General features: G+C 47.7%; 1 protein-coding gene across 2 annotated transcripts in view; it reads left to right on the top strand.

The window, feature by feature from the left end:
- PTPN18 (protein tyrosine phosphatase non-receptor type 18) overlaps positions 1 to 16,881 on the top strand; it is a 39,880-nt gene that overhangs the window by 10,134 nt on the left and 12,865 nt on the right. For both annotated transcript variants that reach the window (XM_075259150.1, XM_075259149.1), the window contains exons 6-7: positions 13,999 to 14,067; positions 14,151 to 14,213. In XM_075259150.1, coding sequence (XP_075115251.1) covers positions 13,999 to 14,067; positions 14,151 to 14,213 — 132 coding nt within the window. The remainder of the gene's footprint in view (positions 1 to 13,998; positions 14,068 to 14,150; positions 14,214 to 16,881) is intronic.

Below are 16,881 nucleotides of genomic sequence, written 5' to 3'. Positions count from 1 at the left end.
CCCCAGAAATACCCTGCAAGTCCCCTAGCAATAGGATTGGGGCTATATACACCCACTATTTTTGCTACTGCCATATAGTGCCATTGTCTCACTGGGAATTCAAAGAATATATTGGGCTTACATATAACTTCAATTCCAGGGAGAAGCTTGTCAGTGTAACGTGGCACTGACGGGCTCAATCGCCGCAACCCAGCTTTCCCAGGATCCTGAATGGAACACACTGACAGTGTATTCCCGTATACCCCATATATACACCCCAAATCCCCGTTCCAACGGTGTGCCCCCCCACCTTCACCTCAGAAATACCCTGCAAGTCCCCTAGCAATAGAATTGGGGCTATATACACCCACAATTTTTACTACTGGTATATAGTGCCATTGTCTCACTGGGAATTCAAAGAATATATTGGGGTTATGTGCACCCACAATTTTTACTACTGGTATATAGTGCCATTGTCTGACTGGGAATTCAAAGAATATATGGGGGTTACGTGCACCCACAATTTTTGCTACTGCTATACAGTGCCATTGTCTCACTGGGAATTCAAAGAATATATTGGGGTTATGTGCACCCACAATTTTTACTACTGGTATACAGTGCCATTGTCTGACTGGGAATTCAAAGAATATATGGGGGTTACGTGCACCCACAATTTTTGCTACTGCTATACAGTTCCATTGTCTCACTGGGAATTCAAAGAATATATGGGGGTTACGTGCACCCACAATTTTTAATACTGGTATACAGTGCCATTGTCTGACTGGGAATTCAAAGAATATATGGGGGTTATGTGCACCCACAATTTTTAATACTGGTATACAGTGCCATTGTCTGACTGGGAATTCAAAGAATATATTGGGGTTATGTGCACCCACAATTTTTACTACTGGTATATAGTGCCATTGTCTGACTGGGAATTCAAAGAATATATGGGGGTTATGTGCACCCACAATTTTTAATACTGGTATACAGTGCCATTGTCTCACTGGGAATTCAAAGAATATATTGGGGTTATGTGCACCCACAATTTTTACTACTGGTATACAGTGCCATTGTCTGACTGAGAATTCAAAGAATATATGGGGGTTATGTGCACCCACAATTTTTAATACTGGTATACAGTGCCATTGTCTGACTGGGAATTCAAAGAATATATTGGGGTTATGTGCACCCACAATTTTTACTACTGGTATACAGTGCCATTGTCTGACTGAGAATTCAAAGAATATATGGGGGTTATGTGCACCCACAATTTTTAATACTGGTATACAGTGCCATTGTCTGACTGGGAATTCAAAGAATATATTGGGGTTATGTGCACCCACAATTTTTACTACTGGTATACAGTGCCATTGTCTGACTGGGAATTCAAAGAATATATGGGGGTTACGTGCACCCACAATTTTTGCTACTGCTATACAGTTCCATTGTCTCACTGGGAATTCAAAGAATATATGGGGGTTATGTGCACCCACAATTTTTACTACTGGTATATAGTGCCATTGTCTGACTGGGAATTCAAAGAATATATGGGGGTTATGTGCACCCACAATTTTTAATACTGGTATACAGTGCCATTGTCTGACTGGGAATTCAAAGAATATATTGGGGTTATGTGCACCCACAATTTTTACTACTGGTATACAGTGCCATTGTCTGACTGGGAATTCAAAGAATATATGGGGGTTATGTGCACCCACAATTTTTAATACTGGTATACAGTGCCATTGTCTGACTGGGAATTCAAAGAATATATTGGGGTTATGTGCACCCACAATTTTTACTACTGGTATACAGTGCCATTGTCTGACTGGGAATTCAAAGAATATATGGGGGTTACGTGCACCCACAATTTTTGCTACTGCTATACAGTTCCATTGTCTCACTGGGAATTCAAAGAATATATGGGGGTTATGTGCACCCACAATTTTTAATACTGGTATACAGTGCCATTGTCTGACTGGGAATTCAAAGAATATATGGGGGTTATGTGCACCCACAATTTTTACTACTGGTATATAGTGCCATTGTCTGACTGGGAATTCAAAGAATATATGGGGGTTATGTGCACCCACAATTTTTAATACTGGTATACAGTGCCATTGTCTGACTGGGAATTCAAAGAATATATTGGGGTTATGTGCACCCACAATTTTTACTACTGGTATACAGTGCCATTGTCTGACTGGGAATTCAAAGAATATATGGGGGTTACGTGCACCCACAATTTTTGCTACTGCTATACAGTTCCATTGTCTCACTGGGAATTCAAAGAATATATGGGGGTTATGTGCACCCACAATTTTTAATACTGGTATACAGTGCCATTGTCTGACTGGGAATTCAAAGAATATATGGGGGTTATGTGCACCCACAATTTTTACTACTGGTATATAGTGCCATTGTCTGACTGGGAATTCAAAGAATATATGGGGGTTATGTGCACCCACAATTTTTAATACTGGTATACAGTGTCATTGTCTGACTGGGAATTCAAAGAATATATTGAGGTTATGTGCACCCACAATTTTTACTACTGGTATACAGTGCCATTGTCTGACTGGGAATTCAAAGAATATATGGGGGTTACGTGCACCCACAATTTTTGCTACTGCTATACAGTTCTATTGTCTCACTGGGAATTCAAAGAATATATGGGGGTTATGTGCACCCACAATTTTTAATACTGGTATACAGTGCCATTGTCTGACTGGGAATTCAAAGAATATATGGGGGTTATGTGCACCCACAATTTTTAATACTGGTATACAGTGCCATTGTCTCACTGGGAATTCCACAAATAATTTGGGGATTCATTCACCCTACATCTCAGGCTCTTGCCATATTCACCCAGGTTGTCAGTGCTGCACCAGCTCGTTCCCAGACAGCTCGTCCCGAAAAACACGTTACCTATATAGAGGATTTGGACAATGAAGACAACATGTTCTAAATCTAATGTCTGCACCTTCTCCAGAATTAAAATAAAGGCAGCGTTTAACTTTCAAATAGCACTGCACAAAGGAAGAGCTTATCAGCTTGTCTCATGACATGCTACTGAAAAGTTTCATTTGTGTATCTTAATGTAAATATAGTTGTATAAGCTTTTTGGGTTTTAGGCACTGCCAAGTTATTTATTACCACCCGCTCCCTTATAATGATGATGACGCCAAAGTCACTGTGGGTGTTCAGAGCTCACAGCTTTGGGTGACATTTGTCTTGCTCTCTGTCGGTACCAGCTGTCTTTTTGGATACCGTAAAGTTATGTTGACTTTATTAACAGCTATAGAAGCTTTAGCCAGGTTGTGACGGTGTGTAACCCTAACAACACTAAGTGGGATACACATTAATAGTCAGTCTATGTACGCTAAACGTATCACTGAAGTAATTTTTTTTCCCTCTCCCCTAATATAAGAAAGGAACAGACATTAGACCTAGACCGGGGTTCGAGGCTTGAAAAAATCCAGTATTATTTGTTCTTCATGATGTGAAATATGTGTTGAAAAGCAACCCAAGATGAAGTCAGCCATGTGTGCCAGTGTGTTACTTGGCATGCCTTTGCTGGCCCCAACTGTAAGGGTCACTCTCCATTTCCTCCATTTTCCACTCCCCTTCACACCATTTGTGGTGAAGCAATGGGATGCACTGAAGTGCACCCTCTAGCCTCGTGTGGGACATCAGATGCCACTCCAACCCCCTCGTCTTCCTCCGCCATCCAACGGTGCGAAGATGAGAGGAGTGTGCTCTGAATGTTTTCTGCCTAGCAGAGGCTAGTTCTCACTTACGAAAATGGCCCCACTTTGACCTGTATATCAGGCACAATGGTGTAGGTTTCAAAGAAACATGGCACCAACAAGTTGGAAAACGTGGGCCATGCGTGGACCGTGTTTGAGTCTGGCAAGCTCCAGATCTGCTACCAGGTTCCAGCCATTATCACAGGCGCAAAAATGCCAGGCCCCAGGTGTAGCAGGGAAAAAAAAATGCCATCTCAGCCAGGATGGCATCCCTGACCTCGGAGGCACTGTGCTGTCTGTCCCCCAAGCTGATCAGTTTCAGCACGGCCTGCTGACATCTCCCCATGCCAGTGTTACAGTGTTTTCCGCTAGTAGCTGGGGTGGAGGTTGCAGCTTCGTAGGGTTTCAGTCTACTCCTGCCATGAATTTTGGCCTGGGAGAGGAGATAGGCCACCCCAGTTTGCACCCGGGGAACAGACTCCACCACATTCACCCTGCCTGTCATTAAAGATAAGCACTGCAGCATCCCTGACCACAGGCGCTTGTCCATGTGTCGGTGGTCAAGTGGACCTTGCAGCAAAGCGCAGAGCTCTGGGCCCGACTGATGTTATGGGACACATGCAGGCGCAAGGCAGAGACAGCACACCAAGAGAAGTAGTAACGGCTAGGCCCAGCATAGGGAGGTGCCCCAGCTGCCATCTGCTGACGGAAGGCCTGGGTCTCCAGAAGCATAAACAAACACCAACATCTCCAGGGCCAGCAGTTTATCGATGAGGCTGTTACAGGCTTGGGCATGGGGGTGGGTTGTATTGTACTTCTGCCTGCAATGAAAAGCTTGGGAAATGTGGAGTGGCTGGGAAGAGGCGCATGATGGTGCAGGCCAAAAGGGTGCATGAGGGTGAACTCCCCAATGTGTCAGAGATAGGTGTGTAGGTGTCCTTGCATCATATACTTGCACCATATTTGGCTTTGGAAGTTAATTTTGTGCCAAAAAGTGGTTAAGACAGCGATCCCTCAGCTACTCCCGTTACACTGTCTATTGAAGTTACCATCTGTGGAAGTGGACCACCATTTCTAAGATCCCAAAGGAAGCAGGCAAGAGATGTGCAGTTCAGAAAAAAAGATGAGAAAATAAGTTTAGGCTGTAGAGCACAGAGGGATCGGAGAGGACAGAGCTGGTGTCGGCCAGGTATTCCCACAACATGCGCCTATACTTGTCCCTCCTGGTGACACTAGGCCCCTGAGTGGCAGTAATTTGTCCAGGGGGGCCATTAACGTGTTCCAGACCTAGGAATAAGTCTTCCAACAGGGTAGAGTTTTGCATGCCTTTGCTTCTACCCACTGTTTTTGCTGCTTAGCTTCCCTCCACATCTACTCTGCTTTCACCCCTAAACATCACCCCAGTTTATGCCTTTGCTTCTACCCAGGTTTTTTGTTGATTTAGCTTCCCTCTACATCTACACTGCTTTAGCCCCTAGACATCACCCCTGTCCATGTGGGGTCGGTGGCATCGTCATCCACCAACTCCTCTTCCAATTGCGCACTGCCCCCTTACTGCAAACCGCACATGACCACAGCTTGCCTTGATGGCAACTGTGTCTCATGATCCCCACTTAGGTCCAGACAAGTCGGTGGCGGGTCCAAAACCCCAAAATTGGAAGGAAATGGCAGATGCTGCAGTATTTCTAACACCTGTTCCTGGTGCTCGGGCCTGGTCTGTGTTGTACCCTGCACCCTGCTTAACGCATCTGCCATATCCGAAGTTGTGCTGAGCGCATGCTAATGTTTCGTGTCCAGTGCAATGGATGGGATGGGATTTCACATAAGTCTGCCACCCATGGCCACTCATGGTTGAGCAACTGAGGGAGTTGACTTTGACGAACCCGAGGGTTTTGGAGTTGGAACTACATCAAAGGTCTGTGCTGCTCACACACTCTGCTCAACACATGATATGTTTAGTGCCAGCAGTGTGGAGACGTCGCACAACAGCCGTTGTTCCAGCAGGTACAGGCGTTGTAGGAGTGCATAGAGGCTAGCAGCGGCAACTATACACTTTAAAAACTATCCGCACAAGCGCCACACTTTCACCAGTAGCTCAGGAACATTGGGGTACCTTTTTAAAATGATTAGCAGCAATGAGTTAAAAACGTGGCCCAGGCATGGAATATGTTGCAGGCTGCCAAGCTACAGAGCCAATCCCAGGTTACGGCCATTATCACGCATGACAACATGCCTGGGCCCAGGTGCAGTGGCAAAAACCACATTGCCGTCTCATCGAGGATGGCATGACTCACTTTGTAGGCAGTGTGCTGTCTGGCCCCCAAGCTGATGAGCTTCAGCACGGCCCGCTGACGTCTCCCCACACCAGTGTTGCAGCGTTTCCAGCTCGTAGCTGGGGTCAATTTAACAGCGGAGGAGAGTGGTGTTTCAGCCCTCCTCCCAGGAATGTTGTGTGGGGAGACAAGTCAGGCCACCACATTTTGCGACCCGGTCCACGCCTCAACTACATTCAACCACTGTGCCCAAATTGAAAGGTAGTGTCCCTGTCCGCATGCACTTGTCCATTCGTAACTGGTCACATGGAACTTTAGGGCTAAGCGCTGAATTTAGGGACCGCTTCATGTTTGGGGGAAAGTGCTGGTGTGGACGGCACAGTGCGGTGGCGCAGTAGACACTCTGCCCAAAAAGGGCAGAGTGTCCCCCAGCCGGGATTCCAACATCTCCTGGGCCAGATTTCTTGAGATGAGGCCGTTGAAGCCTTGGGCATGTGGGTGGGTTGCGCTGTACTTTAGCATGAAATGAAAGGCTTGGGAGATGGGGAGTTGCTGGGAAGAGGCGCATGATGGCGCGGGCAAAAGGAGAAATGGCAGGAAAAGGTGAGGATAAGGGTGAACTCCCCAAAGTGTCAGAGGCAGATGTGGAGGTGTCCTGGCTCCTGGTCTGGACTGCAGCGCCAGCCCTGTCAACAGTGGAAGAGGCAGTGGCCGCCAGGCCAAACGACGATTATCCTGCGCTTGCTCTCACCCACTGAGCCCAGGGCTTGCCTTCCAAATGATGGCACCCGCAAGAGGTGGTGAGATTCCTCTCCGCAGATCTCCAAACCATCTTGGACTTGCAAATTGCACTAAATTTGTCATGTAACTGACATGTATATGATGAGTCTATCCATTGTCTGTTCATTTTGGTGAAAGTCAGCCTGTCAGCTGACAGACAGCTGTGCTTGTCAGTGATGATGTCACCGGCTGCTTGTACCCCCAGTTTTTGCTGCTTAGCTTGCCTCCACATCCACACTGCTTTTGCCCCTACACATCACCCCTATCCATGCCTGTGCCTCTAGCCATAAGTCTGCCACCCATGGAAACTCATGGTGCAGAAAGTGAGGGAGCTGACTCTGAGGAACCCTTGGGTTTTGTAGCTGGTACTCCATCAAAGGTCTCTGCTGCTCACACACCCTGCTGAACATACGGTATCTAGGGTTAGAGCGTGTGGTGACCTCGCACAACAGTAGGTGCTTCAGGCAGATGTAGGCCTTGCTGGAGTGTATTGCGGCTAGCTCCAGGTACTGTAGACTTGGGAAAGTGGGTGTCCAAGTGCCGCACTTTCACCCTTAGCTCAGCTAATTTGGGGTATGTTTTTAAAAATCATTGCACCACTACATTGAACATGTGGGCCAGGCATGGAACGTGTTGGAGGCTGGCAAGCTCCAGAGCCCTCCAACAAGCTAAAAAACCTGGCCCCAGGGGCAGCGGGGATAAACAAATTGCCATCTCATCCAGGATGGCATCCCTGACCTCAGAGGCAGTGTGCTGTCCGTCTCCCAAGCTGATGAGCTTCAGCCCAGCCTGCTGACGTCTCCCCACACCAGTGTTGCAGCGTTTTCAGCTCGTAGCTGGGGTCAATCTAACAGCGGAGGAGGAGGAGGGTGGTGTTTCAGCCCTCCTCCCAGGAATGTTTTGTGGGGAAACAAGTCAGGAAAATTCTTGAAACGGGAGAGTTTTGCATCTTTGCCCTTGCTGCCTATGGACATCCCTTTGCCTCTAGCCACCATTTTCCCTGCTTTGCTTGCCTCCACATCCACACTGCTTTTGCCCCTAGACATCACCCCAGTCCATGCCTTAGCTTGTACCCCCCGTTTTTCCTGCTTAGCTTGCCTCCACATCCACACTGCTTTTGCCCCTAGACATCACCCCAGTCCATGCCTTAGCTTGTACCCCCAGTTTTTCCTGCTTAGCTTGCCTCCACATCCACACTGCTTTTGCCCCTAGACATCACCCCAGTCCATGCCTTAGCTTGTACCCCCAGTTTTTCCTGCTTAGCTTGCCTCCACATCCACACTGCTTTTGCCCCTAGACATCATCCCTATCCATGCCTCTTCCCCTAGCCATAACTCTGCCACCCCTGGAAACTCATGGTGCAGAAACTTTGGTTGCTGACTTTGAGGAACCCTTGGGTTTTGTAGATGGAACTCCATCAAAGGTCTGTGCAGCTCACACACCCTGCTCAAGATATGGTATTGTAGGGTTTCAGCGTGTGTGAATGACGGACAACAGCCTGTGTTTGGACAGATGTAGGCCTTGCTAGAGTGTTTTTAGGCTAGCAGCGACTCCTGTGCACTTGCAAAAGTGGGCGCACAAGCGCCGCATTTTCAACAGTAGCTTCGGTACATTTGGGTATGTTTTTAAAAAACTTTGCACCACTAGGTTAGACGTGGGCCAAACATGGAACGTGTTGGAGGCTGGCAAGCTCCAGAGCCGCTACCAGGTTCCAGCCATTATCACAGGCGTAAAAATGCCAGGCCCCAGGTGTAGCAGCGAAAAAAAAATGCCATCTCAGCCAGGATGGCATCCCTGACCTCGGAGGCACTGTGCTGTCTGTCCCCCAAGCTGATGAGCTTCAGCACCGCCTGCTGACGTCTCCCCACACCAGTGTTTTAGCGTTTGCCGCTAGTAGCTGTGGTGGAGGTTGCAGCGTCGTAGGGTTTCAGTCTACTCCTGCCATGAATTTTGGCCTGGGAGAGGAGATAGGCCACCCCAGTTTGCACCCGGGGAACAGACTCCACCACATTCACCCTGCCTGTCATTAAAGATAAGCACTGCAGCATCCCTGACCACAGGCGCTTGTCCAAGTGTCGGTAGTCAAGTGGACCTTGCAGCAAAGCGCGGAACTAAGGGCCCACCTGATGTTGAGTGACACGTGCTGGTGCAAGGCGGGGACGCCACACCGGGAGAAGTTGAGACGGCTAGGGACGGCATAGTGAGGTGCCACAGTTGCCATCAGGTCCGGGAAGGCGGGAGTTTCAACAAGCCGGAACGCCAACCTCTCCTGGGCCAGCAGTTTAGCGATGTTGGCGTTCTAGGCTTGCGTGGGTGGGTGGTTAGCGGTGTATTTCTGCCGGCGCTCCAATGTCTGAGAGATGGTGGGTTGTTGTAAAGAAGTGCCTGATGGTGCCTTTGATGGTGCAGGAGAAGGAGATAAGACAGAAACAGGGGAGGATGAGGGAGAAGTCAACAAAGTGGCGGAGGCAGATGAAGTGATGTCCTGGCTCGTCCTCTGGAGTGCATCGCCAGCACTGTGAGCAGAGGCAGTGGCATGAACGGCGGGCGACGTTTGTCCTGCCGTTGCTGCCTGCCACTGATTCCATTGCTTGGATTCCAAATGACGGTGCATTGAAGTGGTGGACAGGTTGCTCTTCTCAGGGCCCCTACTCGATTTCGAGAGGCAAATTGTGTAGACGACACTATATCTGTCCTCGGCGCATTCCTTGAAAAAACTCTACACCTTCAAGAAACGTGCCCTCGATGGGGGAGTTTTTCTGGGCTGGGTACAAAAGGGAACATCTTCGGACATTCCGGGTCTGGCCTGGCTTCGGCAAAGCAGCTGACCTCTGCCTCTGGACATGTCTCTGCCTCTAGCTACCCTTTTTGGTGCTGCACCTGCCTCAATATCCACACTACTTTCCCAGCTTGACATCTGCCTTGTCCAGGTGGGGTCGGTGTCCTCGTCGTCCACCACCTCCTCTTCCAACTCCTGTCTCGCCTCCTCCTCCTGCACAATGCGCATGTCAACTGGCTGCCCTGACAGCAACTGCGTCTCATCGTCGTCGATGAGGGTGGGTTGCTGGTCATCCGCCACCAAATCGACCGGAGATGGAATGGAGGAGACTCTAGTGTTTGAGCATCTGGACACAGATACTCGTCTGTTAGGTCCGTGGAATCGCGAAATGGAGGGGCAGGTTGCGGTACAGTCAAAGGAAGGGAGAACAGCTCTGGGGAGCAGGGACAGTTGGGGTTATTGTTCTGGGAAGATTGGGAATTTTGGGTGGAAGGAGGACAAGACTGTTGGGTAAGAGGAGGTAGAGGCTGCCTGGCTGGTGGACAATGTGCTTTAAGCGTTATCCGACAGCCATTGCAAGACCTGTTCCTGGTTCTCGGGCCTACTAATCTTTGTACCATTCAGCCTAGTTAATGTGGAACTTTTGTGCAAAGCGCAGAACTTAGGGCCCGCCTGATGTTAAGGGACACACGCTGGTACAAGGCTCAACTCACCCTAAGTGCCAAAAACACTGCTGGTGCAAGGCTCTACTCATGCCAAGGGCCTCAATCTCTGCTGGTAGCTCAGCTTAAGGTCCTGTAACTTTGTTTGGAAGGGCTCATGTTAAGGGCTAGAAAAGTGAATTTTGGAAGGTCTTACCACATCACACACACACACACACACACACACACACACACACACACACACACACACACTCAAAATGACAGTTAAGGGTGAGGGCTTTTGGAATTCCCATTGCCTATTCCATTTGTGGTTGTCATGGGGAACGTGATTTAAAGGGGTGGTTGTTACTGTTTGTTGAGCTTAAATTGGGGTTTGTGTCCATCCATTTGGGGAGTAAAGAAGGTTTCCAGGTATTTTCCCACTTTGATAGAGGTTTTTTTGAATGTGGAAAGTGTGTAGTTGTTAGGCAGTGATGTTGGGGTAATAGAGGGTCTTTGGTGTGTTAGATGCCCCCAGACATGCTTCCCCTGCTGTCCCAGTGTCATTCCAGAGGTGTTGGCATTATTTCCTGGGGTGTCATAGTGGACTTGGTGACCCTCCAGACACGGATTTGGGTTTCCCCCTTAACGAGTATCTGTTCCCCATAGACTATAATGGGGTTCGAAACCCATTCGAACACACGAACATTGAGCGGCTGTTCGAATCGAATTTCGAACCTCGAACATTTTAGTGTTCGCTCATCTCTAGCCCTTAACTGTCATCGTGGATGTGTGTGTGTGATGTGGTAAGACCTTCCAAAATTCACTTTTCTGGCCCTTAACGTGAGCCCTTCCAAATTAAGTTACAGGTCCTTAAGCTGAGCTACCAGCAGAGATTGAGGCCCTTCAGGTGACTTCAGCCTTGCACCAGCAGAGTTTTAGGCCCTTTGGGTGAGTTGAGCCTTGCACCAGCAGAGTGCTAGCGCCTTTAAAATTGTTAGCCCCTAAAACGGTGGTTCCAGAACCATCACTCTTATTGTGTGGGATTGATGCAGTGGATTGGACTGAGGACCCAGACATTGACCTTGATTGTGATTGGGAAATTGATAACATTTTGGCATCAAGTCCTGGGGGTAATTTTTAGTTAGAGGACCGCAAAGGTGGAGAATTGGCTGAAACCACTGCTACCGATAATGGTCCTCTAATACCAGACTCTACATTACCTCTACAGGGTTCTGATCAGGTGTTAATAGTCCAAACAACATGTTCCAGTACTTTAGATGTAGATCAGAAACCACTTTCCCTTCCGACACCAGATTTAACCAAGCTTCATCATCATCATCATCATCATCATCATCTTCATCCTGCTGAGATGGAGCCACTAAAGGAAACCTTGCCTTCCAAGGCATGTTCTGGAGCTGTGACTGAGCCAAATCTAAACACAGAGTCGTTTGGAACTGAACAAAATTCACCAGCAGTGTTTTTGGCCCTTAGGTTGAGATGAGCCTTGCACCAGCATGTGTTCTGTAACATCAGGCGGCCCCTAATTTCTGCGCTTTGCACAAAGTTCCACTTGACCACCGATGCGTGGGCAAGTGCATGCGGCCAGGGATGCTACATCTCAATCACGGCACACTGGCTGAATGTAGTTGAGGCTGGGACTGGGTCGCAAACTGTGGCGGCCTGCCTTGTCTCCCCGCCCAATATTCCTGGCAGAAGTGCTGAAACACCACCCTCCTCCTCCTCCGTTAAATTGACCCCAGCTACGAGCCGGAAACGCTGCAACACTGGCGTGGGGAGATGTCAGCAGGCCGTGCTGAAGCTCATCAGCTTGGGGGACAGACAGCACACTGCCTCCGAGGTGAGGGATGCCATCCTGGTTAATATGGCAATGTGGTTTTCGCTGCTGCACCTGGGCCCAGGCATTTTTGTTGTGTGTGATAATGGCCGGAACCTGGTAGCGGCTCTGGAGCTTGCCAGCCTCCAACACGGTCCATGCCTGGCCCACGTTATCAACTTATTGGTGCAATGGTTTTTAAAAACGTACCCCAATTTACAAAAGCTACTGGTTAAAGTGCGGTGCTTGTGTGCCCACTTTGGCAAGTCTACAGTAGCTGCTGCTAGCCTCAATACACTCCAGCAACGCCTACATCTGCCTGAAGCACTGGCTGTTGTGCGAGGTCACCACATGCTGAAACCCTAGATACCATACGTTGAGCAGGGTGTGTGAGCAGCAGAGACCTTTGATGGAGTTCCATCTCCAAAACCCAAAGGTTCATCAAAGTCAGCTCCCTCAGTTTCTGCACCATGAGTGCCCATGGGTGGCAGACTTATGTGAAATCCTATCCCATCCTTTCCACTGGACACTTTACAAACTCATTAGAACCTCTATGAAAGTGGATAAATAATTTGAAAACTTCTTTCCTCTACATTAATATGGACAGAAACATAACTTTAAACCAAAAGAAACATTAGCATGCGCTCATCACAATTCCTGATATGACAGCTGCGTTAAGAAGGGTGCAGGGTACAACGCAGACCAGGCCCGAGCACCAGGAACAAGTGTTACAATGGCTAGCGGATAATGCTTCCAGCTGCTTTTCCACCAGCCAGTCAGCCACTACCTCCAGTCGTGTTCATACCCAAGAGTCTGCCCCTCCTTCCTCCCAACATACCTAATCTTCCCAACAGAGTCATCCCACCCTTGCCCCCTCCTAGGATCTATTTTCGGGTCCTTTTACTGTCTCTCCCTCTGCTGAACCACTTCCCAAATCGCAGGAGCTACCAGACGACTTTGTGTGTCCTGATGCCCAAATACTGGAGCATCCGCCATTTCCTACCAATTTTGTGGTTGTGGACCTGCAACCGGCGTTTCTCGGCCTCAGTGAGCTTGTATGGACTGACTGTCTTGCTGTGTATCCCACTTAGGTTTTGGGGGTACAGCATTAAAAACTGGATTGAGTGTATGTAGCCTGACTGACTTGCTCTGTATCCCACTTCGGCGTTTGGGGGGACACACCATGCAAAGCTAGATTGAGCATACATCGACTCCTTTCCCTGCAGTATATAGCTCTGAAAAAAGCTGTTGTTGTTCTTCAGTTTTCCCTGCCTAGCTGAAGCTAATCCCTATCTAGCCCTCAGCAGCACGACTGCCCCTATGTCTCAAAGCCGCAAAATATAATAATAAATAATAATAAATTTTATTTATATAGCACCAACATATTCCGCAGCGCTGTACAATTTGTAGGGTTCAAATTCAGACAGAAAGATACATTACAAAGAAAGTCATTTCACACAATGGGACTGAGGGCCCTGCTCGCAAGAGCTTACAATCTATGAGCAAAATGAAACGAAGATGGTGGCCACTATTCTTATAAATGCTCATGTTTATTTTTCAATGCCCACGTTGTCGTAGTTCCTGTCCCACCTCCCCTGCACACTTATTGGTGCAAAAAATGCGCCACGGAAGGTGGGAGGGGATACCAATTTTTACTGCGTTTGCCGCGTGGTATTCGATTGGAATCGAATACCTCGAACAGCCTGATATTCGATCGAATACCAATTCGATCGAACGGCCTTCGCTCATCTCTACTTATAACCATGTGCCCTATAACCATATATCCTATAACCATATGCCTTATAAACATATGCCCTATAACCATTTAACCTACAACCATATGCCTTATAACTATATACCTTATTACCATACATATCTATAACCACTACACATATAAACGTATACTATAATGGCTTCTGTTCTTGGCTATGATTATAAATAACTATATCTCTTGTAGAAAAAATGTGAGCGATACTGGCCACTGGACCAAGACACGGTGCAGTATGGAGCCTTCACAGTCAGTACGGTCAGTATGTCCCCCTCATCTTTAGGGTACAGGAATCCAGTGTTAACTCCTCTTCGCAGTTTGATCCATTGTTCTATTTTCAGGTGTCGAAGTTCATAGTGAATGCAGAGGTCGTATTTCGTAACCTCAGGGTGATGTTTCTGGAGGTGAGTGCACTGTACACATATACTGTATATCCAGCTATTGTCACACTTACATCAGACCTAGACAAATAACAGCCCAGTCTACAGCCAGCAGTACAAGACATGAGACATATTCTAGACAGTGGCAGTAGAAGACAGTGTCATTATGCGATATGTGCTGTGTGCTGTATAGGTCCAGCAGGAGTAGTCTGTGACTAGTCTATAGGTCCAGCAGTAGTAGTCTGTGACTAGTCTATAGGTCCAGCCGGAGTAGTCTGTGACTAGTCTATAGGTCCAGCAGGAGTAGTCTTTGACTAGTCTATAGGTCCAGCAGGAGTAGTCTGTGACTAGTCTATAGGTCCAGCCGGAGTAGTCTGTGACTAGTCTATAGGTCCAGCAGGAGTAGTCTGTGACTAGTCTATAGGTCCAGCAGGAGTAGTCTGTGACTAGTCTATAGGTCCAGCCGGAGTAGTCTGTGACTAGTCTATAGGTCCAGCAGGAGTAGTCTGTGACTAGTCTATAGGTCCAGCAGGAGTAGTCTGTGACTAGTCTATAGGTCCAGCCGGAGTAGTCTGTGACTAGTCTATAGGTCCAGCAGGAGTAGTCTGCGACTAGTCTATAGGTCCAGCAGTAGTAGTCTGTGACTAGTTTATAGGTCCAGCAGTAGTAGTCTGTGACTAGTCTATAGGTCCAGCAGGAGTAGTCTATTACTAGTTTATAGGTCCAGTAGGAGTAGTCTGTGACTAGTCTATAGGTCCAGCAGGAGTAGTCTGTGACTAGTCTATAGGTCCAGCAGGAGTAGTCTATTACTAGTCTATAGGTCCAGCAGGAGTAGTCTATTACTAGTCTATAGGTCCAGCAGTAGTAGTCTGTGACTAGTCTATAGGTCCAGCAGGAGTAGTCTATTACTAGTCTATAGGTCCAGCAGGAGTAGTCTGTGACTAGTCTATAGGTCCAGCAGGAGTAGTCTGTGACTAGTCTATAGGTCCAGCAGGAGTAGTCTGTGACTAGTTTATAGGTCCAGCTGGAGTAGTCTATTACTAGTCTATAGGTCCAGCAGTAGTAGTCTGTGACTAGTCTATAGGTCCAGCAGGAGTAGTCTGCGACTAGTTTATAGGTCCGGCAGGAGTAGTCTGTGACTAGTCTATAGGTCCAGCAGGAGTAGTCTGTGACTAGTTTATAGGTCCGGCAGGAGTAGTCTATTACTAGTCTATAGGTCCAGCAGGAGTAGTCTGTGACTAGTCTATAGGTCCAGCAGGAGTAGTCTGTGACTAGTCTATAGGTCCAGCAGGAGTAGTCTGTGACTAGTTTATAGGTCCAGTAGGAGTAGTCTGCGACTAGTTTATAGGTCCAGCAGGAGTAGTCTGCGACTAGTCTATAGGTCCAGCAGTAGTAGTCTGTGACTAGTCTATAGGTCCAGCAGGAGTAGTCTGTGACTAGTCTATAGGTCCAGCAGGAGTAGTCTATTACTAGTTTATAGGTCCAGTAGGAGTAGTCTGTGACTAGTTTATAGGTCCGGCAGGAGTAGTCTGTGACTAGTCTATAGGTCCAGCAGGAGTAGTCTGTGACTAGCCTATAGGTCCAGCAGGAGTAGTCTGTGACTAGTCTATAGGTCCAGCAGGAGTAGTCTGTGACTAGTCTATAGGTCCAGCAGTAGTAGTCTGTGACTAGTCTGTAGGTCCAGCAGTAGTAGTCTGTGACTAGTCTATAGGTCTAGCAGGAGTAGTCTGTGACTAGTTTATAGGTCCAGTAGGAGTAGTCTGTGACTAGTTTATAGGTCCAGCAGGAGTAGTCTGCGACTAGTCTATAGGTCCAGCAGGAGTAGTCTATTACTAGTCTATAGGTCCAGCAGGAGTAGTCTGTGACTAGTCTATAGGTCCAGCAGGAGTAGTCTGTGACTAGTCTATAGGTCCAGCAGGAGTAGTCTGTGACTAGTTTATAGGTCCAGCTGGAGTAGTCTATTACTAGTCTATAGGTCCAGCAGTAGTAGTCTGTGACTAGTCTATAGGTCCAGCAGGAGTAGTCTATTACTAGTCTATAGGTCCAGCAGGAGTAGTCTGTGACTAGTCTATAGGTCCAGCAGGAGTAGTCTATTACTAGTCTATAGGTCCAGCAGGAGTAGTCTATTACTAGTCTATAGGTCCAGCAGTAGTAGTCTGTGACTAGTCTATAGGTACAGCAGGAGTAGTCTATTACTAGTCTATAGGTCCAGCAGGAGTAGTCTGCAACTAGTTTATAGGTCCAGCAGGAGTAGTCTATTACTAGTCTATAGGTCCAGCAGTAGTAGTCTGTGACTAGTCTATAGGTCCAGCAGGAGTAGTCTATTACTAGTCTATAGGTCCAGCAGGAGTAGTCTGTGACTAGTCTATAGGTCCAGCAGGAGTAGTCTGTGACTAGTCTATAGGTCCAGCAGGAGTAGTCTATTACTAGTTTATAGGTCCAGTAGGAGTAGTCTGTGACTAGTTTATAGGTCCAGCAGGAGTAGTCTGTGACTAGTTATTGCACTTGATAAAGGGCCTAAGTGCCTGAAACGCGTCGTGCCTTAATAAACATATCGTTATCCAATTGGGTGAGCGCTTCTCCTTGCCAATCCTTCTGAAGATTTTGGTCCCAGTCTGTTGATGCCTCTACGTCCCAGTGACGTTTCTTCCAGCTGCTTCCCTCTTGGTTTCGAACATCTTTTGAACTGTTG

This window comes from Leptodactylus fuscus, chromosome 11, assembly GCF_031893055.1.
Source record: "Leptodactylus fuscus isolate aLepFus1 chromosome 11, aLepFus1.hap2, whole genome shotgun sequence".
Taxonomy (NCBI): domain Eukaryota; kingdom Metazoa; phylum Chordata; class Amphibia; order Anura; family Leptodactylidae; genus Leptodactylus; species Leptodactylus fuscus.
The sequence above is the reverse complement of the archived record's forward strand: the minus strand, read 5'-3'. Positions and strand labels throughout refer to the sequence as shown.